Source organism: Lithobates pipiens, unplaced genomic scaffold, assembly GCF_037356315.1.
Source record: "Lithobates pipiens isolate NorthernLeopardFrog02 unplaced genomic scaffold, aLitPip1_a1.2 Scaffold_16, whole genome shotgun sequence".
NCBI lineage: Eukaryota > Metazoa > Chordata > Amphibia > Anura > Ranidae > Lithobates > Lithobates pipiens.
In genome coordinates, this window is record NW_027507748.1 from 136,357,139 (window position 1) to 136,375,536 (window position 18,398).

Consider the following 18,398-nt stretch of genomic DNA (forward strand, 5'->3'; position numbering starts at 1 on the left):
GTGTACGAGGACTACTAAGCACCCATCAAAACGATTGCAATAAAAGTCCCCAGCCTCTGCTATCAATACCATCACCTGCGTACATAAGGATTTTTGCTTGCATGTTCCCATGGGGCCTTTACATGGAGCCACAGCATAGTACAATATATCTTCCATGAGCTGTACATTCATGCAGTGCAGGAAAAACGTGTTTTTTTATTTTTTTATTTTTTTTGTTTGTTTTTTGTGCTTCATGTACAAAGGAGGACAGTGTCAGAATAGTTTTCTTCTTCTGCCTTATGCACCCCAGAAGTAAATGAGTTCTTGATAAAAACAAATATCCCTGCGCCAATCAAATGAACAAAGTGGGTGGATTTGATTTAAATCAACTCGCTTTAAATCATCTGTGATCAACTGTCATCTCTATACCGCTGCGGCTCCTCCTCTGCCCCGCTGTTGACTCACCAACAATCCTATTCACTTTAAAAGGTTATGCAGTGGTGACGCAACAAGATGAGGGACGTGGCAGCAGCAGGTGAGTGGTTGCCCGCTAACAGGCGCTGCCATGATGGATCTGAAATGACAGGTGCTCTTTAAATGTAGCTGTGGCAGGTTGGGTCGTCTGGACAAATCGCCGTAGGTATAAGTCAGCTGTAGACCACTAGGGGGCATGCACGACAACAGGGCCGATGCATGTGCCCAGCAGCCATGATGTTCACCGGGCACCCGAGATCGCTCCTGAGAGACACAGAACAGTCTGTCAATGTAAACGGACAGATCTCCATTCTGTCAGAGGGTGAGGAAACACATCTGTTGTTCATACTAAGTATGAACAGCGATCCGTCTCCTTCAGACAGTCCCATTCCTCCCCATAGGTAGAATCACTCCCTAGGACACACATTTAACCCCTTCCCTGCCAGTGACATTTATGCAGTAATCGGTGGCTATTTCTAGCTCTGATCACTGTATAAATGTCAATGGTCCCAAAAAAGTGTCTGATCTGTCCGCCGCAATGTCGCAGTCCCAATAAAAATCGCAGATTGCTGCCATTACTAGTTAAAAAAAAAAAAAAAATCTATAATAAAATGCCATAAATCTATCCCCTATTTTGTAGACGCTATAACTTTTGCTCAAATCAATTATATTATATCGCTTATTGCAGGTTTTTTTGTTTTGTTTTTTTTACCAAAAATATGTAGAAAAATTAATATCAGCCCAAACTGAGGAAGAGATTGTATTTTCTAGTTTTTTTTTTTTTACCACCAAAGAAAGCTCTGTTTGTGGGGAGGGGGGGGAGGGAGGACATAAATTTTGTTTAGGTGCAACGTCGCATGACTGCGCAATTGTCAGATAAAGTGACGCAGTGCCGCATCGCAAAAAAATTGGCTGGTCAGGGAGGGGGCAAATCCTTCCGGGGCTGAAGTAGTTAATACTGGTAGTTTAAAATCTTTATTTGCAAACAAAATGAAGGTTTCCTATTTAGATCAATAAGCTGTCAGGTCAGTAAAACCGCGATCTCAGAACTGATTCAGTCATACAGTTTGTAGTGTACATAGATTTGCAAAACAATGGGATAAAGGGATATTCCTGAACTTTGTTTTATCTCATGGTTACTATAAATTTGTGTGAATGTATCAACTGCAATGCATGTTTGCTGACCTTGCAGAGCTTGGATTAATTGAATGAGTTTACCAGAGAAAATTGAGTACTGTCCGTGATACTTTTTTTTTTTATTTGCACTAACATACAATTTTTCCAGAACAAGCTTTCGGGGTATGTCCCCATCTTCAAGGTCCAAGCAGTACTGCTTGGACCTTGAAAGGGACATACCCCGAAAGCTTGTCCTGAAAAATTGTATGTTGGTGCAAATAAAAAAAGTTTCTCTGTCACAATTGCACTAATACGGCTACAATCACATTAAGAATGAGTTTACCAAAAAATGTAAATATTGCACAATATACAGCCTCGTGCTACATAACTAATTTCCATTAAATGCTGAATAAACAAAATGATTAATGTATCTTAAATAGAAAAATATCTTTTTACTCCAAAAGCATATTATTAAAATTTATTTAAAAAAAACTATTTAAATAAAAAAATCTGATTTTCTTTATTTTTTTAAAAACATTGATTTTCAACCACCCTGAGCTCTGGTCACCACCGGTAATTGTGGGCTGTAAAAATAGAAACCATTAGCTGTGGTTGAAGTTGTTAGCACACGCCTACATTTGTTTTATTTTTTGTGGGGGGGGAGGGGTTTGTTTGTTTGTTTGGTTTTTTTTTTCTGCATTTTAGTGCGTAGGCAGCCCATTATAGTCAATGCTTCCAAATGCATTTTGATGCATTGGCAACCGATATTAACAAGCCATGGTCAAAGATGGTTAACCCTGTCCACTTTAAATGTAATTCAGAACACAAAGGAAATGTTCGTTGAGCCATGACATTGCGCCTGCTAAGTTTAAAAAAAGAAAAAACCCCACGCCCCTGCGCACACCCATAGTTCTATAACTGGGCCCTTGAAGAAGAAAAGACATCATATGACCTGCCAGACACAGATTTAGAATTCTTGCTTCTCTCTCTTCCTCACCATGTTATAGATAAGTAGGCCTAAATGGGATTTATACAAGCTCCTTCCCCACAATGCAGTGGGGCTTGCCCTCCTTTACTGTACTGTATGATCTGCTTTTGTCATCCAGCAGAGACACCAAGGTTAATATTTTTAGAACTCTGTGTTACTTTCAGTGTCTGTTGCTCGGCTTTTGCAGGTCATGATAAATTGTGAATTTTTAGTAAAGCACAGAAATTGCCAATCTGGAGGCACCAATGTCTAGTGTTGCAGCTTGCCTGGTTTGAAGCATTAGCAAAAAAATATAGCATGTTGTCAAAATGTGATTTAGGCTACGTTGACACTGCTGTGATGCGGTAACACTGTGAATCTACTGCGGATTCACGCATCGCATTCCTCCCGGCGGCAGTTCACACTGCCCTGTGCGAACTGCTGGGAGTGTCAGTGAAAAGTTAATGACACCCCCAAATCAGTTCGCATATCGCAGTGCGATCTGCAAACTCGGACAGGAATCGGATTGCATGGTGTGAACACCCATGTGATCCGATTCTGCTGCGGACCAAAAAAAGGGTCCTGTATGAGTTTGGGCCGGATGCGATGCGAATTCAGCCATACTATCTGTATGGCTGAAATCGCATCACACAGAGATCACATGTGATTTGCACTGCAGTGCGGTGCGAATCGCATCCGATCTCGTACACCGCAGCAGTGTGAACCCAGCCTTATATAGAACTGACAGAGGTACCGTTTGTGCTGCAGAATCTCAGGTGCCTGTTAGAGCAGATGATGAGGTACTGCTGAGCCCTCATAATGGAAACACAATAGATTGGGACAGTTGCGCCAGTAATTACTAGCTATGTTAGACAAGCCTATGTTCAGTGACAGGAGTGTGAATGCAACAACTGCTATGCCAGACAGGGAGATTGCAGAGCAACTGATGGTTGAGGGTGCATTGGTCCCTGCAAGGGTTGTTTCCCTCCAATCGGAAGGACCAGATCAGGGCGCATGCATGGCAGATGTGGTGTTCACAGCCCAGCCACTGAATGTTAAATGTCAAGGTGACGAGGTAATAAATGTTGACTTGCAGCGGCTTATTGGTGAGTTAGAGGGCATGAGTGGGAGACATGCATCTGACAGTCTTCCAGAGGAGCATCAGGCTGTGATGGATACCTCCAGTGAGGTGGAGGCCTCGGCCCCTCAAGCTGCAGTGAATGAGCCCCTCCATGTCTCTGAGGGAAAGGTACCCAAAAAAGTTTTGCATATTGATGTGGAGTGTGTAGAAATTACAGATATGCTAGTGGAACTGCTTGAACTGGTGAAAGTACATTCCTTATATACCAGGGTGCCTCCATTACAGTCAGATGTGGTAGTGCTGCATGGTACTAAAGGGTGGAGCCAGGTAATGCAAGCTGTGCTGGGTAACCTTAATCACCAGTGCAACTGGGTGGTATGGTGCTTATTAATAGTCTGGCAAGTGATCTCACAGTTCCCTGCGAGGGTGCTTCCATATATGGTTCAGTATGGAAGGCGCTCTAGGGGGCTGCTGGAGACATCAGAGGTCTCTCCGCCTGATACGGTGATGGACATGTCCGCTAGTGCCGTCCGAGGTGCGGCTGAGCAGGGTTTAGTAAATGGTGCGGATACTGTCTCACCCGCTAGACCTCCTAAGGAGGAAGGGCCAGATATGGACTTGGTAAAAGCAGAGATTCTGTCTGTCACCTGCAGAGAGGTACAAGTTGGGGTACCCGGAGATGCTCTCAAATATAGTATGAAGAGGAACAAAAATTGTGACATGGGAAAAGTGTGAGCTGGCAAAGATTGGTTTTCTAGAAATGGGTCATGTGTTTTTCAATATCAGTTGTTAGGACAACCCACGGAGATTTGGACAACAGGTCAAGTTGGAGCCTTTGTGAAGGTCTCATAGGGGATAGCTGCTCACCTGTGTGTTGTCCTTCCTTGGGCCTGGCCCTAACAATCCCCGAGCAAGAAAGAACTGACGGTATTGGTAATTGGAGAAACTTATTGCTGAATGTTAATGTAAAAATTTTCTTGGAAAATGAGCATGATAAACAGATATTGAGCTCTGGGGAGTTGGTAGTCAAGGGTAACGGCAAAGGAGTTGGTAAACCCAAGAGACCTATTGTGATGGGGAAAACGGGTACCAGTGAGGGAAAAGGTGATTCCTCATCAGGCGTAGTGTCTGGAGCAGATTCCCTACGGAATCTGGAAAATGAGTTGGAAGGAAGTAGCAGGAAAGGCAGGGGGCCACCAGAAAAGAAATGTAAGCTCAGGAACCCCAAGGACAGAGGGAGTAGGCCGAGGGTGCGGAACTGTAGGACTCCGTTACGATCCAGGGTAGGGCGTACCTGGAAACACACCCGAAAAAAGATTGGGCCTACGCAGCGATTTGGACTTGTGTGTTCGGCCCCTTTTGGGTTCGAAACAACGGGAGGGGATATGCGACAGTAGGAGATGCTATCAAAATGAAATTGATAGTTTGGGGGGGACAGGGTATGCACATTTGCTTGGTGCAAGGCTACAGAGCATAATTGTGGACTGGAGAAAATTGCTTTTGCAGCTTTCTCCTGGTTTTGGTATTCGGTCATGGGGCTCTGTAGTTTGGAAATGGTGGGACAGGATCTCCAACCCTGTGTCCAGACTTTGTAGATTACCAGCAGGCTGTGTGCTCAGGTGAGCACATCACTTATGAGGGTATGGGAAGATCTCATGGCTCACAGTTGGAGACTGCTCCACACCTAGAGAGACAGGAGGTCTCCAGGAGGCAGCCAGAACATGTGACTGCAAGAGGTAGTGCAACGGCCTGAGGACTAAAGCAAGAGCGGAGCTGTGGGCGCTAAAGTGAACCCATCCACATTGAGGAATCTTGCGGTCTGTGTGACCAGAATAAAGAGCAGAGGTACTGCTAAAGAGAGCCGGGTGGGCTAGCATTTTCTAGTTGCTGAAGAAGAACCCCTGCATGGGAAACCTTTATGCTACTGACTTTTATTTACCTTTTTAATAAAAATGGGCTACCACACCCTTAAATTAGTTCCAGACTGGCTTGAATCACTGACAAATGCATCTGCCACAAGAGCTAATGGTTCCTGATAATACAGTTCCCACAAATAGAGCTTTATTTTGGTGGTATTTGATCACCCAAAAAAAAAAAAGTTTTTCTTTGTTTCTGTTGTACTTAATTTTGTAAATAAGTTTCCTCCTGCACTGATGAGCACTGACGATGGGCACTGATCGGCAGCACTGGTGGGTGACACTGATATGCAGCACTGATGGTCATTCATAGGCAGCACTGGGCACTCATGGGTGGCACTGAAAGGCTGCACTGATGGGTACTTATGGGTGGCACTGAAAGGTGGCACTGATGGGCATCCCCGATGGTACTGGCAGGCATTTTTAATTGCCACTGATTGGCATATCTCTGGTGGTCTAGGGTGGCATACCTGCTGGTCCAGTGTAGTAGCCATCCCTGGTGATCCTGAGTTGTGCTTTAAAAAAAAAAAAAAAAAATGAGCGCAGGCCGCCTCTCCCCATCAGGGGAGCAGCCGATCGCTCTCCTCTACTCCATGTCTGTCAGACGCGAAGTGAGGAAAAGCCGATCAAGGCTCTTCCTGTTCACATCATAATGAGCCGTGATTGGACACGGCTGATCACGTGGTAAAGAGCCTCCTTCAGAGGCTCTTTACCGAGATCTCACCACTGATCGCCGTGATGCGTGGCGGCTGTTTACCCTGCTAGACATCATATGACACCCAGTCAGGATAACTGAACCAGTGACGGCCGTCATTCTGCTATAGGCCGGGCAGGAAGTGGTGAAAAAAGACAAACGCGTCATTTACCTGACCTGTGTAGTGGTTTTCCACAGAGCAGCCCAGATCCTCCTCTTCTCGGGTCCCTCTTTGGCACTCCTGACGAGTGCCCCCACAGTAAGCAGCTTTCTATGGGAGCACCCGAGCCAACCTGAAGCTCCGTGTGCCCATTCAGATACGAAGCCATGTCTCGTTCCAACTCCTCTCTCTCCTCATTGGCTCACCAACTTTGACAGCAGTGGGAGCCAATTTCGCTCCGCTGCTGTCTCCACCAATGAGACGGGAGAGTCCTGGGCAGCCAAGTCTCTCCTGCCACATCACTGAATAGAGATGTGCTCAGGTAAGTATTAGAGGATTGAGGTGGGCTGCTGCACACACAAGGTTTTGTGCATTTAGATAAAAAAAACCTTCTGACTTCACAACCACTTTAAATCTGGTGCAGCTTTGTATGGTAGCTAATCGACTTCCAACTTCAGCTTCTTTTAACCTCTTGAAGACCGCCTACTGCAGATATACTGCCGCGAAGCGGCTCTATTGCGCAAAACATCATAACTGTACGTCACTTGGTGCAATAGACAGGGGGGGGGACGCTCGCGCCAATTGGCCAGTGGGGGGAGCGAATCAGTGGGTCCCGTGTCCGCTGGGACCCGCTGATCGTTCCCCAGAGAGGCAGATCGCTGTTCTGACAAGGAAGAGCACAGTTATCTTGTGATCTCGGTGTTCCCCCAGTCAGTCCATCCCCCACACAGTTAGCAAGCACTTCCTAGGGACACATCAACCCTTTGATCGCTCCCAGTGTTAGCCCCATCCCTGACAGTGTCATTGGTAAAGTAACAACGCATGTTTTTTGCACTGATCACTGTATTAGTGTCAGTCATGCTATAATTCACTGATCGCCGCCATTACTAGTAAAAAGAATAAAAATGCCATAAAAATATCTATATATATATATGAGAGAGAGAGAGAGAGAGAGAGAGAGAGAGAGAGATATTATATATATATAAATATTTATTTTTTTGTTTCTAGCGCAGAAATTTTAAATTGCAGAGGTGATCAAATACCACCAAAAGAAAGCTCTATTTGTGGGGAAAAGGAGTATCAATTTTATTTGGGTACAACGTTGCATGACCGCGCAGTTAAAGGAGTGCAGTGCCATATTGCAAAAAAACTGCCTAATCCTGAATGAGGTAAAACCTTCCGGGGCTGAAGTGGTTAATAAAGCTTTGACAAAAGAAACCTAAAAGATTGGTCTCTGTGCACAACTACATCAAACTTTTGTACTCTCTCTGGTTTTAGTAAATCAAAAAGTGATGTGATCTAATTGAATTCAGTGCATGTCATTTAACCTGTGGTAGGGGCATGCGTTAAACCAGGGCTCAATTAAGCCCAGGAGTCAGTCGCAAATGGCATCCTGGCGCCTGGGTTACACCGCAGCAGTGGTCGGGATTCCTCCCATGTGGCCCCTCCCCCTTGCGGGTGCACGGACTGCCATCGAGCTGGCCGATAATTAAGGTTGCGGCTTGCTGGAGTGGGATACCTGCTCCTTTTGTGCGAACCAGCACCCTCCAAAGGCATTATCGACTTTTAAAGGGCCCACTCCCGCTAGCTGGAACAAGTTCATAAGATTGTAGTGGCTCCCCTGTTAGAATTGGGAGGAAAAAATAAAATGTCATATCTTCTGATGCTGTTTTGTTTTTATTTTTGTATGTAAATTACTGAACTTTTTTTTTTTTTTTTTTTTAATCACCCGTTCTTTTACAAACCGATCATTGCTCTGAGTGTTTAAAGAATGTGTACTCTGCCCAGAACATGGCTGAATGACTTTTATGTGCCAAGCCAGTGACTCAGAATGTGTGTGACTTTGAGAGCTCTTTGCCAAGGCTGGAGGAGTGCGGAGGGCCCTGGTTTATCATGGCGAGAAAAGACTGAAAGAGGAAGAAGGAAACGGCTTATAAAAATACAAATAAAAGATTATGGTATACAGGCTGGGCTTTAGGCGGAGAGGCTGCACAGTCGTCATACAAATTTATTACACGAGTCAATGTGAACAGCTTCAGATAAAATAGACAGTGTCTGTTCTGGTTGAAATTACAGTCCAATGAAAACCAAAAATGAAGCCTTGCTATACCTGCTAGGTAAATTTCTTTTTTTTTTTTCTTTTTTTTCTTTCTTATTTTTTTTTATCTAGTCCAACCACTTAACCTGCTGAAGATTTAACCCCCCCCCCCCCTTCATTCATGACCAGGCCATTTTATGGGATACGGCACTGTCTTACTTTAGCTGACAATTGCACGGTTTCTATACAGAAATTACATTGAAGTCGACCCCCCTCCCCCCACAAATAGAGCTTTCTTTTGGTCACCTCTGTGTTTTTTTATTTTTTGCACTCTAAACAAAAGACCGACAAATGCAAAACTGACAAGCATCCTCTGGGACAAACGAGCCAGATTTGAAAGGGTGTGGTCCCCACAGATTAAATACCTTCAAGCCCTATAGTTCCCGGATCTAGGCGGTCAGGGGCCTAGGCCGAGGCTGCTTCTTTCCTTCCACCGCTTTATTTCTTCCTTTTTCACTTTTTCTTTTCTTTTTAATGTGTGGTATTTATCTAGTTTTCACAATATAAGATATAAAGAAAAAAGATCACATTACTAGCACATAAGGGCATACAAAATCAGGTATCCACCGATATTCAATAAAAGAAAACACTGTGCCATAAACAAAGAAAACCCCAACCAACATTCACACATACACATTCATACTAGCACCACACATGACCCCCTATTAGTGTCATATTCCCAGAGACCCCTAACATTCGTTGAACCATTAAAATTTGATCTAGGTGTGTTCGTCTGAGCACTAATACACTGCCCAACAAGAATTTTCTTGCCTTTGTGGCTGTGTGTGGTGAAGAGATGAGCTTGGGCATGTTATTTGGAGATATACATACACACACACACACACACACTGTATTTATTGGCGTATAACACGCACCCCAAGTTTAGGAGGGAATTTTGAGGAAAAAAAACTTAGGAGGGAAGTTTAAGGGAAAAAAAACTTATGTTTAAATGCCCATCAATGCAGCCTTATCAGTGTCCATCTGCAGCCTTGTCAGTGTCATTTGCAGCATTACCGTTTACATTTACCGAGATACAGAGCCGGATGTCCTGTGTATCTCAGCGGCTCGTGCGGGGCTGCTAGAGCAGCTGAAAGCCGCAGAGAACGGGCAAAAGCCGGCTAAAGCTGCCGAGAGGCTTAAAATCGGCGGAGGATCCATGTATAACAAGCACCCACGTTTTCCCCCGATTTTAAGGTGAAAAAGTGCATTCTATACGCTGATAAATACGGTATATATAATATAATACATCTCTAGCTATCTCTTTTGTGGCCCCAACGAATCCCTGAGTGCCACTAAGGATGAGCTTGGGCGTGTTATTTGGAAATGCTGTATTTATCGGCGTATAACACGCACCTTCCCCTTTTAAGAGGGAAGTTTCGGGAAAAAAAACGTACATTTTAAATAAAGAACTGTGAAGAAAAATAAGGGTCAGTGCCCATTGCCATGAATTGAATGCAGCCTTACCATGGCCATCAGTGCAGCCTGGTCGATGCCCATCTACATCCTCGGGAGGGGGGCAGGATGAGCGCCAACAGATTACATAAAGGAGAATCACTTGTTTACACTGTGGCCTCTTTAATACAAAATCCCGTCTCCTATGATCGACAGAACAGTCGTCCAATGGCAGCCCAGGAGACTGACGGCGCACGTCCCACCGCCCCTCCGCCGAGGCAGTGGCAATAAATATGGTATACATCTGGGGGTCACAAAAGATGTTTATCCAAATCGCCAGGGGGTCATATTAAACGGAAAAGCAGGCTGGACTTTGAACATGCCTGCATTAGAATATCTTAACATGAACAATGGGGAATGATCCAAGGCAGGGGTCTCAAACTGGTGGCCCTCCAGCTGTTGCGAAACTACAAGTCTCATCATGCCTCATGGGACTTGTAGTTTCTCAACAGCTGGAGGGCCACCAGTTTGAGACCCCTGATCCAAGGTTTATCTAGGACAGTGTCCCCTGCCCCCCAGATGGTTTGGAACTACATTTCCCATGATGCTCATGCACTCTGCAGTGTAGTTGAACATCATAGGAAATATAGTTCCAAAACATCTGGGGTGCCCAGGTTCGCCTTCACTGATCTAAGATAACAAATGTAATCCTCGGCATGAACTAAACATTTATTATGCAAGATGTTTTATAATACATTTGAAGAGCGAGAAATCTGATGTGGCAGGGTGTGGAGCTCTAAGGACATGATTTAGTTTGGGACAACACCTCAATTATGACATAATAGACACACATCCCTGGAGTTTGCTCGCTCAAAGATTCATTCAGGTCAGTAATTGGGAACTATTGCCAAGCACACATAAAGTGAAATTTTACTAAAACTGGAGCATTCAAAATCTGGTGTAGCTGTGCATGGTAGCCAATCTGCTTCTAACTACAGCTTGTTCAATTAAAGAGGAAGTAAACCCTGATGGGTTTGCTTCCTCTGTCTTCCTGCAAAGGCAAAGCGTAATGGACTACTATGCATCGCATAGTAGCCCATTATGTGTCACTTACCTGACACAGGAGCCAGCGAAGTCACCGCTGTCCCCTGTAGTCCGGCGCATCCATCTCCTCGGTGGGGTCTCGCAGCTCCGCCGCTGTCATTCGGCGAAGCCACGATGACGTCACTCCCACGCATGCGCACGGGAGCCGACTCGCGCGGCATCTTCGTCAGTGCCGATGACGTAGACAGCGGTGCCTGTCTTCGGGCAAATATCTCCTAAACCGTATAGGTTTAGGAGATATTTCTTGGACCTACAGGTAAGCCTTAATCTAGGCTTACCTGTAGGTCAAAGTGGTTTGTAAGGGTTTACAACCGCTTTAAGGGTTGACAATAAAACCTGGAAGCTGATTGGTTTCTTTTCAGAGCAGCACTAGATTTGGCACTCTCCAGTTTTAGTAAATCCCCCCCAATAATGCATGTGAAGCCGACTAGATCACATTGCATTCTGATGCTATGTGTGGGCTCTGTTGAACTTTTTTCTGTCGGAATTTTTGACAGAAAAATTTTGAGAGCAGGATCTAAAATTTTCTGACAACAAAATCTGATCAGACTTTTTCCGATCGTGTGTAGAGAATTCCAATGCACAATGTGCCATGCATGCTCAAAAAAAAAATTGGAGACGAAAGCTATTGGCTAATCGTCACCTCGTTCTGAACAATCGGATTTTCCAACAACTTTGTGCAACCGTGTGAATGCAAGACTAATTTCAGCAAAAATCCGAGGGATTTTGTTGTCGGAATGTCCGATCGTGTGTACAAGGCATTAATGTTAAAAATATCTTCTTAATCTTTCCATAGTGTAGGCAGGCTCAGTTTTGATCATGTACAATCATACAGTATGATGGAAGGATATGCTGTGGCAGAAAATGTCTTAGTACAGTTGGATTGTAGTATTTTTATGATGCAGTAATTTATGACAAAGATTTGTACATGTGATTGTAGTTTTGTAAAGAAAAAAAAAATATATTGAATGTCTTGAAAGTAGATGAATCTGATCTACTGAAAGGAACGCATGCTCGCGGTGTGCAGAGACTTTAGGAGTTGTTTTTGGCACGATCTGTTGTATTTTGGCTCTGTTATGGGGCCACCCATGGAACTATGCATGATTTACTTTTAGACTTTAGAGCCACTTTAATCCTTTTAGCAGATCTATTCTCGAACAAACCTAACTCTCAAAGCCTATTGTCATGAGAAATCTATAGGAAACTGACATGTTTGAGCTCCTCCTGACAATGCTCGTTGCCTGGCTGTTGAATCATTGGAATAAAGGGGCTGCATTCTGTCTTCCACTGGGAACTGCAGGGTTTACTGCAGTATGTACAGCTGCTGACTTTTAATAATCTGACACTAAGGCCGGGTTCACACCGCTGCGATGCGGGAACGCCGCGAATCCGCGGCGTTTTCCCGCATCGCACACCTCCCGCCGGCAGTTCACACTGCCCTATGCGGACGGCTGGGAGTGTCAATGTTATGTTAATGACACCCCCAGATCCGTCCGCATATCGCAGTGCGATCTGCCGACTCGCACAGGAATCGGATCGCATGGTGTGAACCCCCATGCGATCCGATTCTGTTGCGGACCCAAAAAAGGGTCCCGTGCGAGTTTGCTGCGGGAGCGCTGCGAATTCAGCCATACTATCTGTATGGCTGTACTCGCATTGCTACGGAGATCAGATGTGATTTGCTGTGCGAATCACATCCGGATCTCCCCCCGCAGCAGTGTGAACCCAGCCTTACCTGTCCTGGAGTCCAGCGATGTCGACACTGCAGCTGATGTTTCCATCAGCTGTCGGGTGCATGCCGCCTCCATTGCGAGTAAGGGAGCACCAATTAAGTGAATAAAAAATGATAGGTGGCACCATCCTCCAAATAGCAATAGAGAATAATTAAGTCCGGTTTAGTTACGTTTTCTTCCTGCCCACTTTGGAGACTTTTTAGGGAATTGTCTCCTTGCATTTAATAATTCTCCTTAACCACGTAAAGACTAAAGCTGGCCATACACCTATAGATTATCTGTAGATTTTCTATGGTTAGATGGAAAAAGTGCAACAGATTTCTCCATGTATGCTAAACTGTGTGGATGGAGGAATCTCCCACTGGGTCAAGCTTTATTATTTTGCTAGTCAGCCCCACTGGCTCTCAACCTAAACAATGCCTGTGTTCTGGCATTTTCAGTCCGGCCATCATATAGTGCGCAACGCTTGCACAGTACGGAGCAGAAGAAGCTTCGGAAAATCTCAGAAGATGAACGGCGCCTGCACTGTGAGTGGAGGTGGTAGTCCCACCATCCAAGCGGACATAGGGCTGTGAAAATTAGAGGGCCCCCCATGGACTCACTTCGCTCGCCACGCTTTGGACTCGGCCTCGCTGCGCTCGGCTCGTTTATATTCCAAATCTATGTCCACTTGGATGGTGGGGCTAGAACCTGGACTCACGGCGCAGGCGCTGTTCATTCTCGGCTATTCTTGGAATCTGTGTGTGCTGTGTACTGCGCATGCGCAGTACACAGCGGACACTATCCGATGGGGGACTGTATATGATAGGACACCTGCACCCAATCAGAATGTTCAGGTATTGTGAGAGCCAGCTGGGCCGACTAGCAAGATATGGAAAGCTTGGGCCAGTGGTAGATTCTTTTATCCACACAGTTCAGCATAGATGGAGGAATCTGTACCACTTTTTCCATTTGACCATAGAAAATCTGCAGATATTCTATAGGTGTATGGCCAGTCTAAACCCTTTTCTGGCTCTTGTTGCTTACAAGTTAAAATCAGTATTTTTTGCTAGAAAATTTAGAACCCCCCAAACACACACATATATTTTATAATATATATTTTTTTTTATTAGCGACCCTAGAGAATAAAATCGCGATTGTTGCAATATTTTATGTAACACTGTATTTGCGCAGCGGTCTTTCAAACACATTTTTTGGGGGGAAGAAAAATATACTTTAATGAATTAAAAAAGAAACAAAACCGTAAAGTTTTCCTATTTTTTTTGTATAATGTGACGGATAATGTTATGTCGTGAGAATCGTGATCTTTATGCTAAGCAAAAAAAAATTGTGCTTCTCATTTTAGCCAGTCACAATCATGCAGCTCTAATTGGGCAGTATAAAGCCGTCACAATTTGTGGCAGAACCCCTGGGTACCACCAGAATGTTCTCACTGGTTGGCGACCGCTGGTCTATAGCAGTCAGAATCCTATTTTCCTATCGTGGACTGCAGCAATGATGATCTGATTGCTCTGTGCGGAAATGTTTGCAGCTGCACACTTTTTATACATGAGCCCCATCAAGCTTTTTTTTTTTTTTTCCTTAAAGCATTGCAACAGCACATGCCATGAATTGAATCCATGCCAGCCAACCTGCTTTTGGCTTACTGCAACCATATATTTAAAAGATGACTCTTGTTTGGTTGCTCTGAGCCTCACCTTTCACATTGCTCTTCATTTAATTAGAATGATAACATGCAGGTAAATTTTATGAAGGAGCCCGCATTTACTGGATCTCAGCGGGACCCTTAGTTAATCAAAATCACCTAGTGCCCCTTGCAGATATACTGCTGTGTTGGAAAGCCGCACATGCTGGCAATGCCGGTTCATGCTTCTTACACGTGCACAAACCATTTACAGATTGCATGTGAACGAACGGCTACAAATGGCTTTGCTGGCAAACTGCTCCATTTTTCTTTGAGAGAAACATGTGTTATGCATTAGCTGAGAGACAGAAGGGAATCTCTAAAACTGGTCCTCCCACCACATCATGGTTACTATGCCAATGACTAAGAGCTTTCTGAAGTGGAGCTCAACCTATTTAAATAAGCCCTGTGTATTAACTGTTAAAATAGAGGGGGGGAAAAAAGACAGATGGGATATTTCTACTGTTCCTACACACTAGGCGTAGACATTGAGGTTCCGCGTTGTTCACTAAAAACCGTGCTATGGGCAGGACTCTAAACAAAATGTGTCTGCCCTGCTCTGAAATTCCATGACCTTGGATGGCCAAAACTTTGCATGTGGCTCAGGCAGACCTGGTGAGTTTGTGCATTGAAAATAACCTGGATGTGGTGTGGTCCGTGCTGATTCTTACAGTCTTCCAGATTTTACTTGGGGCTGCTCGGTCGGCATCAAAACTGCCTGGCAAGCTCTTTTTTGAGTCCTCATGTGCTCCAGAGGCCACTGTAGCTGCTGAGATCTTCCTGCCAGAATACCAGGACTTTACAGGAAATCGATCGGTGATTCAGATTGTTGGCATCTGCCCAAAACTGAAATGACAGTTGTGAGTGGACAAAAACCTTTGAGCACTGCCACGTATTTACACAGAACAATTTATCAGTACTTTAAGAGGGGATCTCCAAACTACGGCCCTCCAACTGTTGCGAAACTACACGTCCCATGAGGCATTATAAAACACTGACATTCATATAAATGACTAGGCATGATGTGAATTTGTAGTTCCTGAACAACTGAAGGGCCATAGTTTGGAGACCCCTGCTTTAAGAAGTTTATAGTGACTTCCTTGTAGCTGTAGTTGGCAAACGCCATGAAAAGTCCTATAGCACGCGCAATACGAGGGGATGTGAAAGGCACTTATTGACAATTGAGCACTGTTCATGGAGGGTTAAGGGCTTGCCTAGTCATATGCAAATACAGACTTTGAGGAAGTCGGTATTTGCATAGGTCCCTTTCTGCATGTTATGTGTGATAGGATTCTGGTACCAAAATTCTAATTCTAGTACCTGTTGAGCAGTATAACTTTTACCTGACATGTGGTAGACCACCCATAGTTCTAGTGATCTCAGGATGGTGAGTATGGCTGTAAAATCATATTTTTTTTATAGTGGAGCTGAAAATCCAATAATGTAAATTAGGTATTCATTTATTTAAAATGAATTAATGGTTTCAGTGTGGTGGAAAAGAACGTTGCAGTTTATTTGGTTGTATACTGCACTCTGCCACAGTAGTACGTATACCTTTACAATATCAACAATGATGATCATCTTACTACAGAGGATTAAAGGACCTCCATTACTTATCTTTGGAGATAAGAATGTGTTTGGGTTAATCTTAGCTAAAAAGAAGCATGGTCCAGAATTGCTCATGTAGCAAAGACCAAGGCCGGCCATATGTGGATCGAAATTTGACGGTACAGCAGGCACTGGCCGAATTTTGATTCATGTATGGGGCAGGCTGGTTGTATGGAAGTTGATTCACCTATCGACTTCTATACAACCTGTTGGAAAATTTCCGCACAATCGGCTGTCTCGTGCTATGGCCAGCAGCTCCGACAGTGGGGAATTTTCCCCACTAATCAGAACACAATAGCTCAGCTGGAGTGATTCCTCCATCCACCTGAAATGTGTGGATAGGGAAATCGGGTGTTTAGTCTTTTTTATTTATTTTTTTATTTAGGAAAAAAAAAAAAATGTATGGTCTGCCTAAGGTTGCAGAAAACATAACAAACCCCTATGAAAGGTCTTTTTCATTTAGAAATCGAATTTTGGTAGTGCGGATTTTAGTATTGATTTGTCATATTGTGAACGTTGCTCGAGGCCACTAAGATGTTGTTTTTTTACTGTTCTTGAATAGTCATTTTATGGGTTTTATTCAGCATGGCTGGCACCATTAACACACTGTTCTAAATACAGAACAATAGGAGGTATTACTGTGTACTTGGTTTGAATTATTAAAAGGTCACTTTAGAAGCACACAACAGACGAGGAGTAACCTGGGAAAGGTCGCTTTGATCTCATTCAGTCTTTTTTTTTTCCTTTTCTGTTACAGAGGAAAATGATAAGCTTTTGGTGAAACAGGAGGAAGAGGAAGAAGAGGAGGAGGAGGAGGAGGAGGAGGAAGAAGAAGACAAGAAAAGCACAGTTCAAACAGAAGAACCGACAAATCAGTCTCCACCAGATCCTGCTTCTCCACCAGCACCTGCACCCCCTCCACCCCCACCTCCTCCTTTACCAACTCCAGTAGCTGTCATTCCTCTCCCAGTGGTAACCAGTGCCCCCCAACCAGTAGTTCCAACAGCTTTGTCACCGCCTGTTGTTCAGCATCAACCACCTGTTGTTATCCCACCTGTCATTAGCAAAGACATTTCCTTGGCTCCTGTCATCCAGCGACCAGTAGGCCCTGGACTTCAAGAAATTAAAACTGCCCCTCTAAGTGTTGGCAGTCCCAAGCAGTTGCACCATTACTCAACCCCGGTCCTGACAATAGCACACCACCATCTCCTGCAACAGCAGCAACATCAACAGCACCAACAACAGCCACCGCAACAGCCTATACAGCCCCAGCCAACAGCCCTACCACACCCGCAGCAGCCTCCACCACAGCCAATCAGTGCCCTGAGACTGTCTCCAGACGATGGCAGGCCTAATGAGCAGAGGAGGCGGCCTGGAGGGTAAGAATCTGGTTATAATGTGATTAATGTCATCCATAGGGACTTGTTCATGCATAAATGTATTATCCTACTGCTACCAAACACAGAAAGCTGTATTTACTTTTTAGGGTGGCTTTAGATTCTTGAATTGACAGGTCAAGGCTGTCCTCTACTTGGCTGGCTTACATAGACATTACTTTTATTTATCCTAATAAAGCAGACCTTGGACAACAATAAATCAGGGGTGAACAGAGCTACTTACCCATAAATCTATTTAAAGTTGTTTTGATATGAGTACATTAGTTAAACCAGGGGTCTCCAAACTTTCTAAACAAAGGGCTAGATTATTATCCTTCGGGGCTTTAGAGGGGCCAGGCTGTGGCCAGTAAATGTCCTGGCATTGGTAAGAATGCCTCATCATTGGTGTCCATGGGAGAAATCGTGCCCCATCATTGGTGTCGGTGAGAGGAATAGTGCCCCATCATTGGGGTCAGTGGGAGGAATGGTGCCCCATTGTTCCTGTCGGTGAGAGGAATAGTGCCCCATGATTATTGATGTCAGTGAGTAGAATAATGCCCAATCATTGGGAGAAATGGTGCACCATAATTGGGGTAAGTGGGAGGAATGGTGCCCCATTGTTCTTGTCGGTGGGAGGAATAGTGCCCTAAGGGCCTGATAAAGGCAAGCAAAGGGTGACATCTGGCCCCAGGCCAGAGTTTGGAGACCACTGAGTTAAACTATTGAACATGAAGTGTCATTAGTACTGCAACAGAGCAGCCAGCATATATAAGCATAGCATTTTTTTGCTGGTATTGCTACACAGCATTATACTGCATTTTGCTGATGTGCACTGAAGAGATTGACTCAGAATAAACAATGCATGAGATCTGATCCTAGGGAGGCTACAGCTGCCATTTTATGTCTTCCCTCCATACAGTAGACAGTGTGTTAGTTGAGCTTCCATAGCAGTGTTTAGATAAATGCATCAATGTCCGAGCCAGCAGTCGGATCAGGGGGTCTGACATTTTTGACAT

The 18,398-nt window shown here is 44.4% G+C and overlaps 1 protein-coding gene across 3 annotated transcripts in view; it reads left to right on the forward strand.

Moving 5' to 3' along the window:
• Nucleotides 1–18,398, forward strand: part of MNT (MAX network transcriptional repressor) — a 120,901-nt gene that overhangs the window by 25,256 nt on the left and 77,247 nt on the right. For all 3 annotated transcript variants that reach the window (XM_077480497.1, XM_077480498.1, XM_077480499.1), the window contains exon 2: nucleotides 16,764–17,385. In XM_077480497.1, the coding sequence (XP_077336623.1) occupies nucleotides 16,764–17,385 (622 nt within the window). The remainder of the gene's footprint in view (nucleotides 1–16,763; nucleotides 17,386–18,398) is intronic.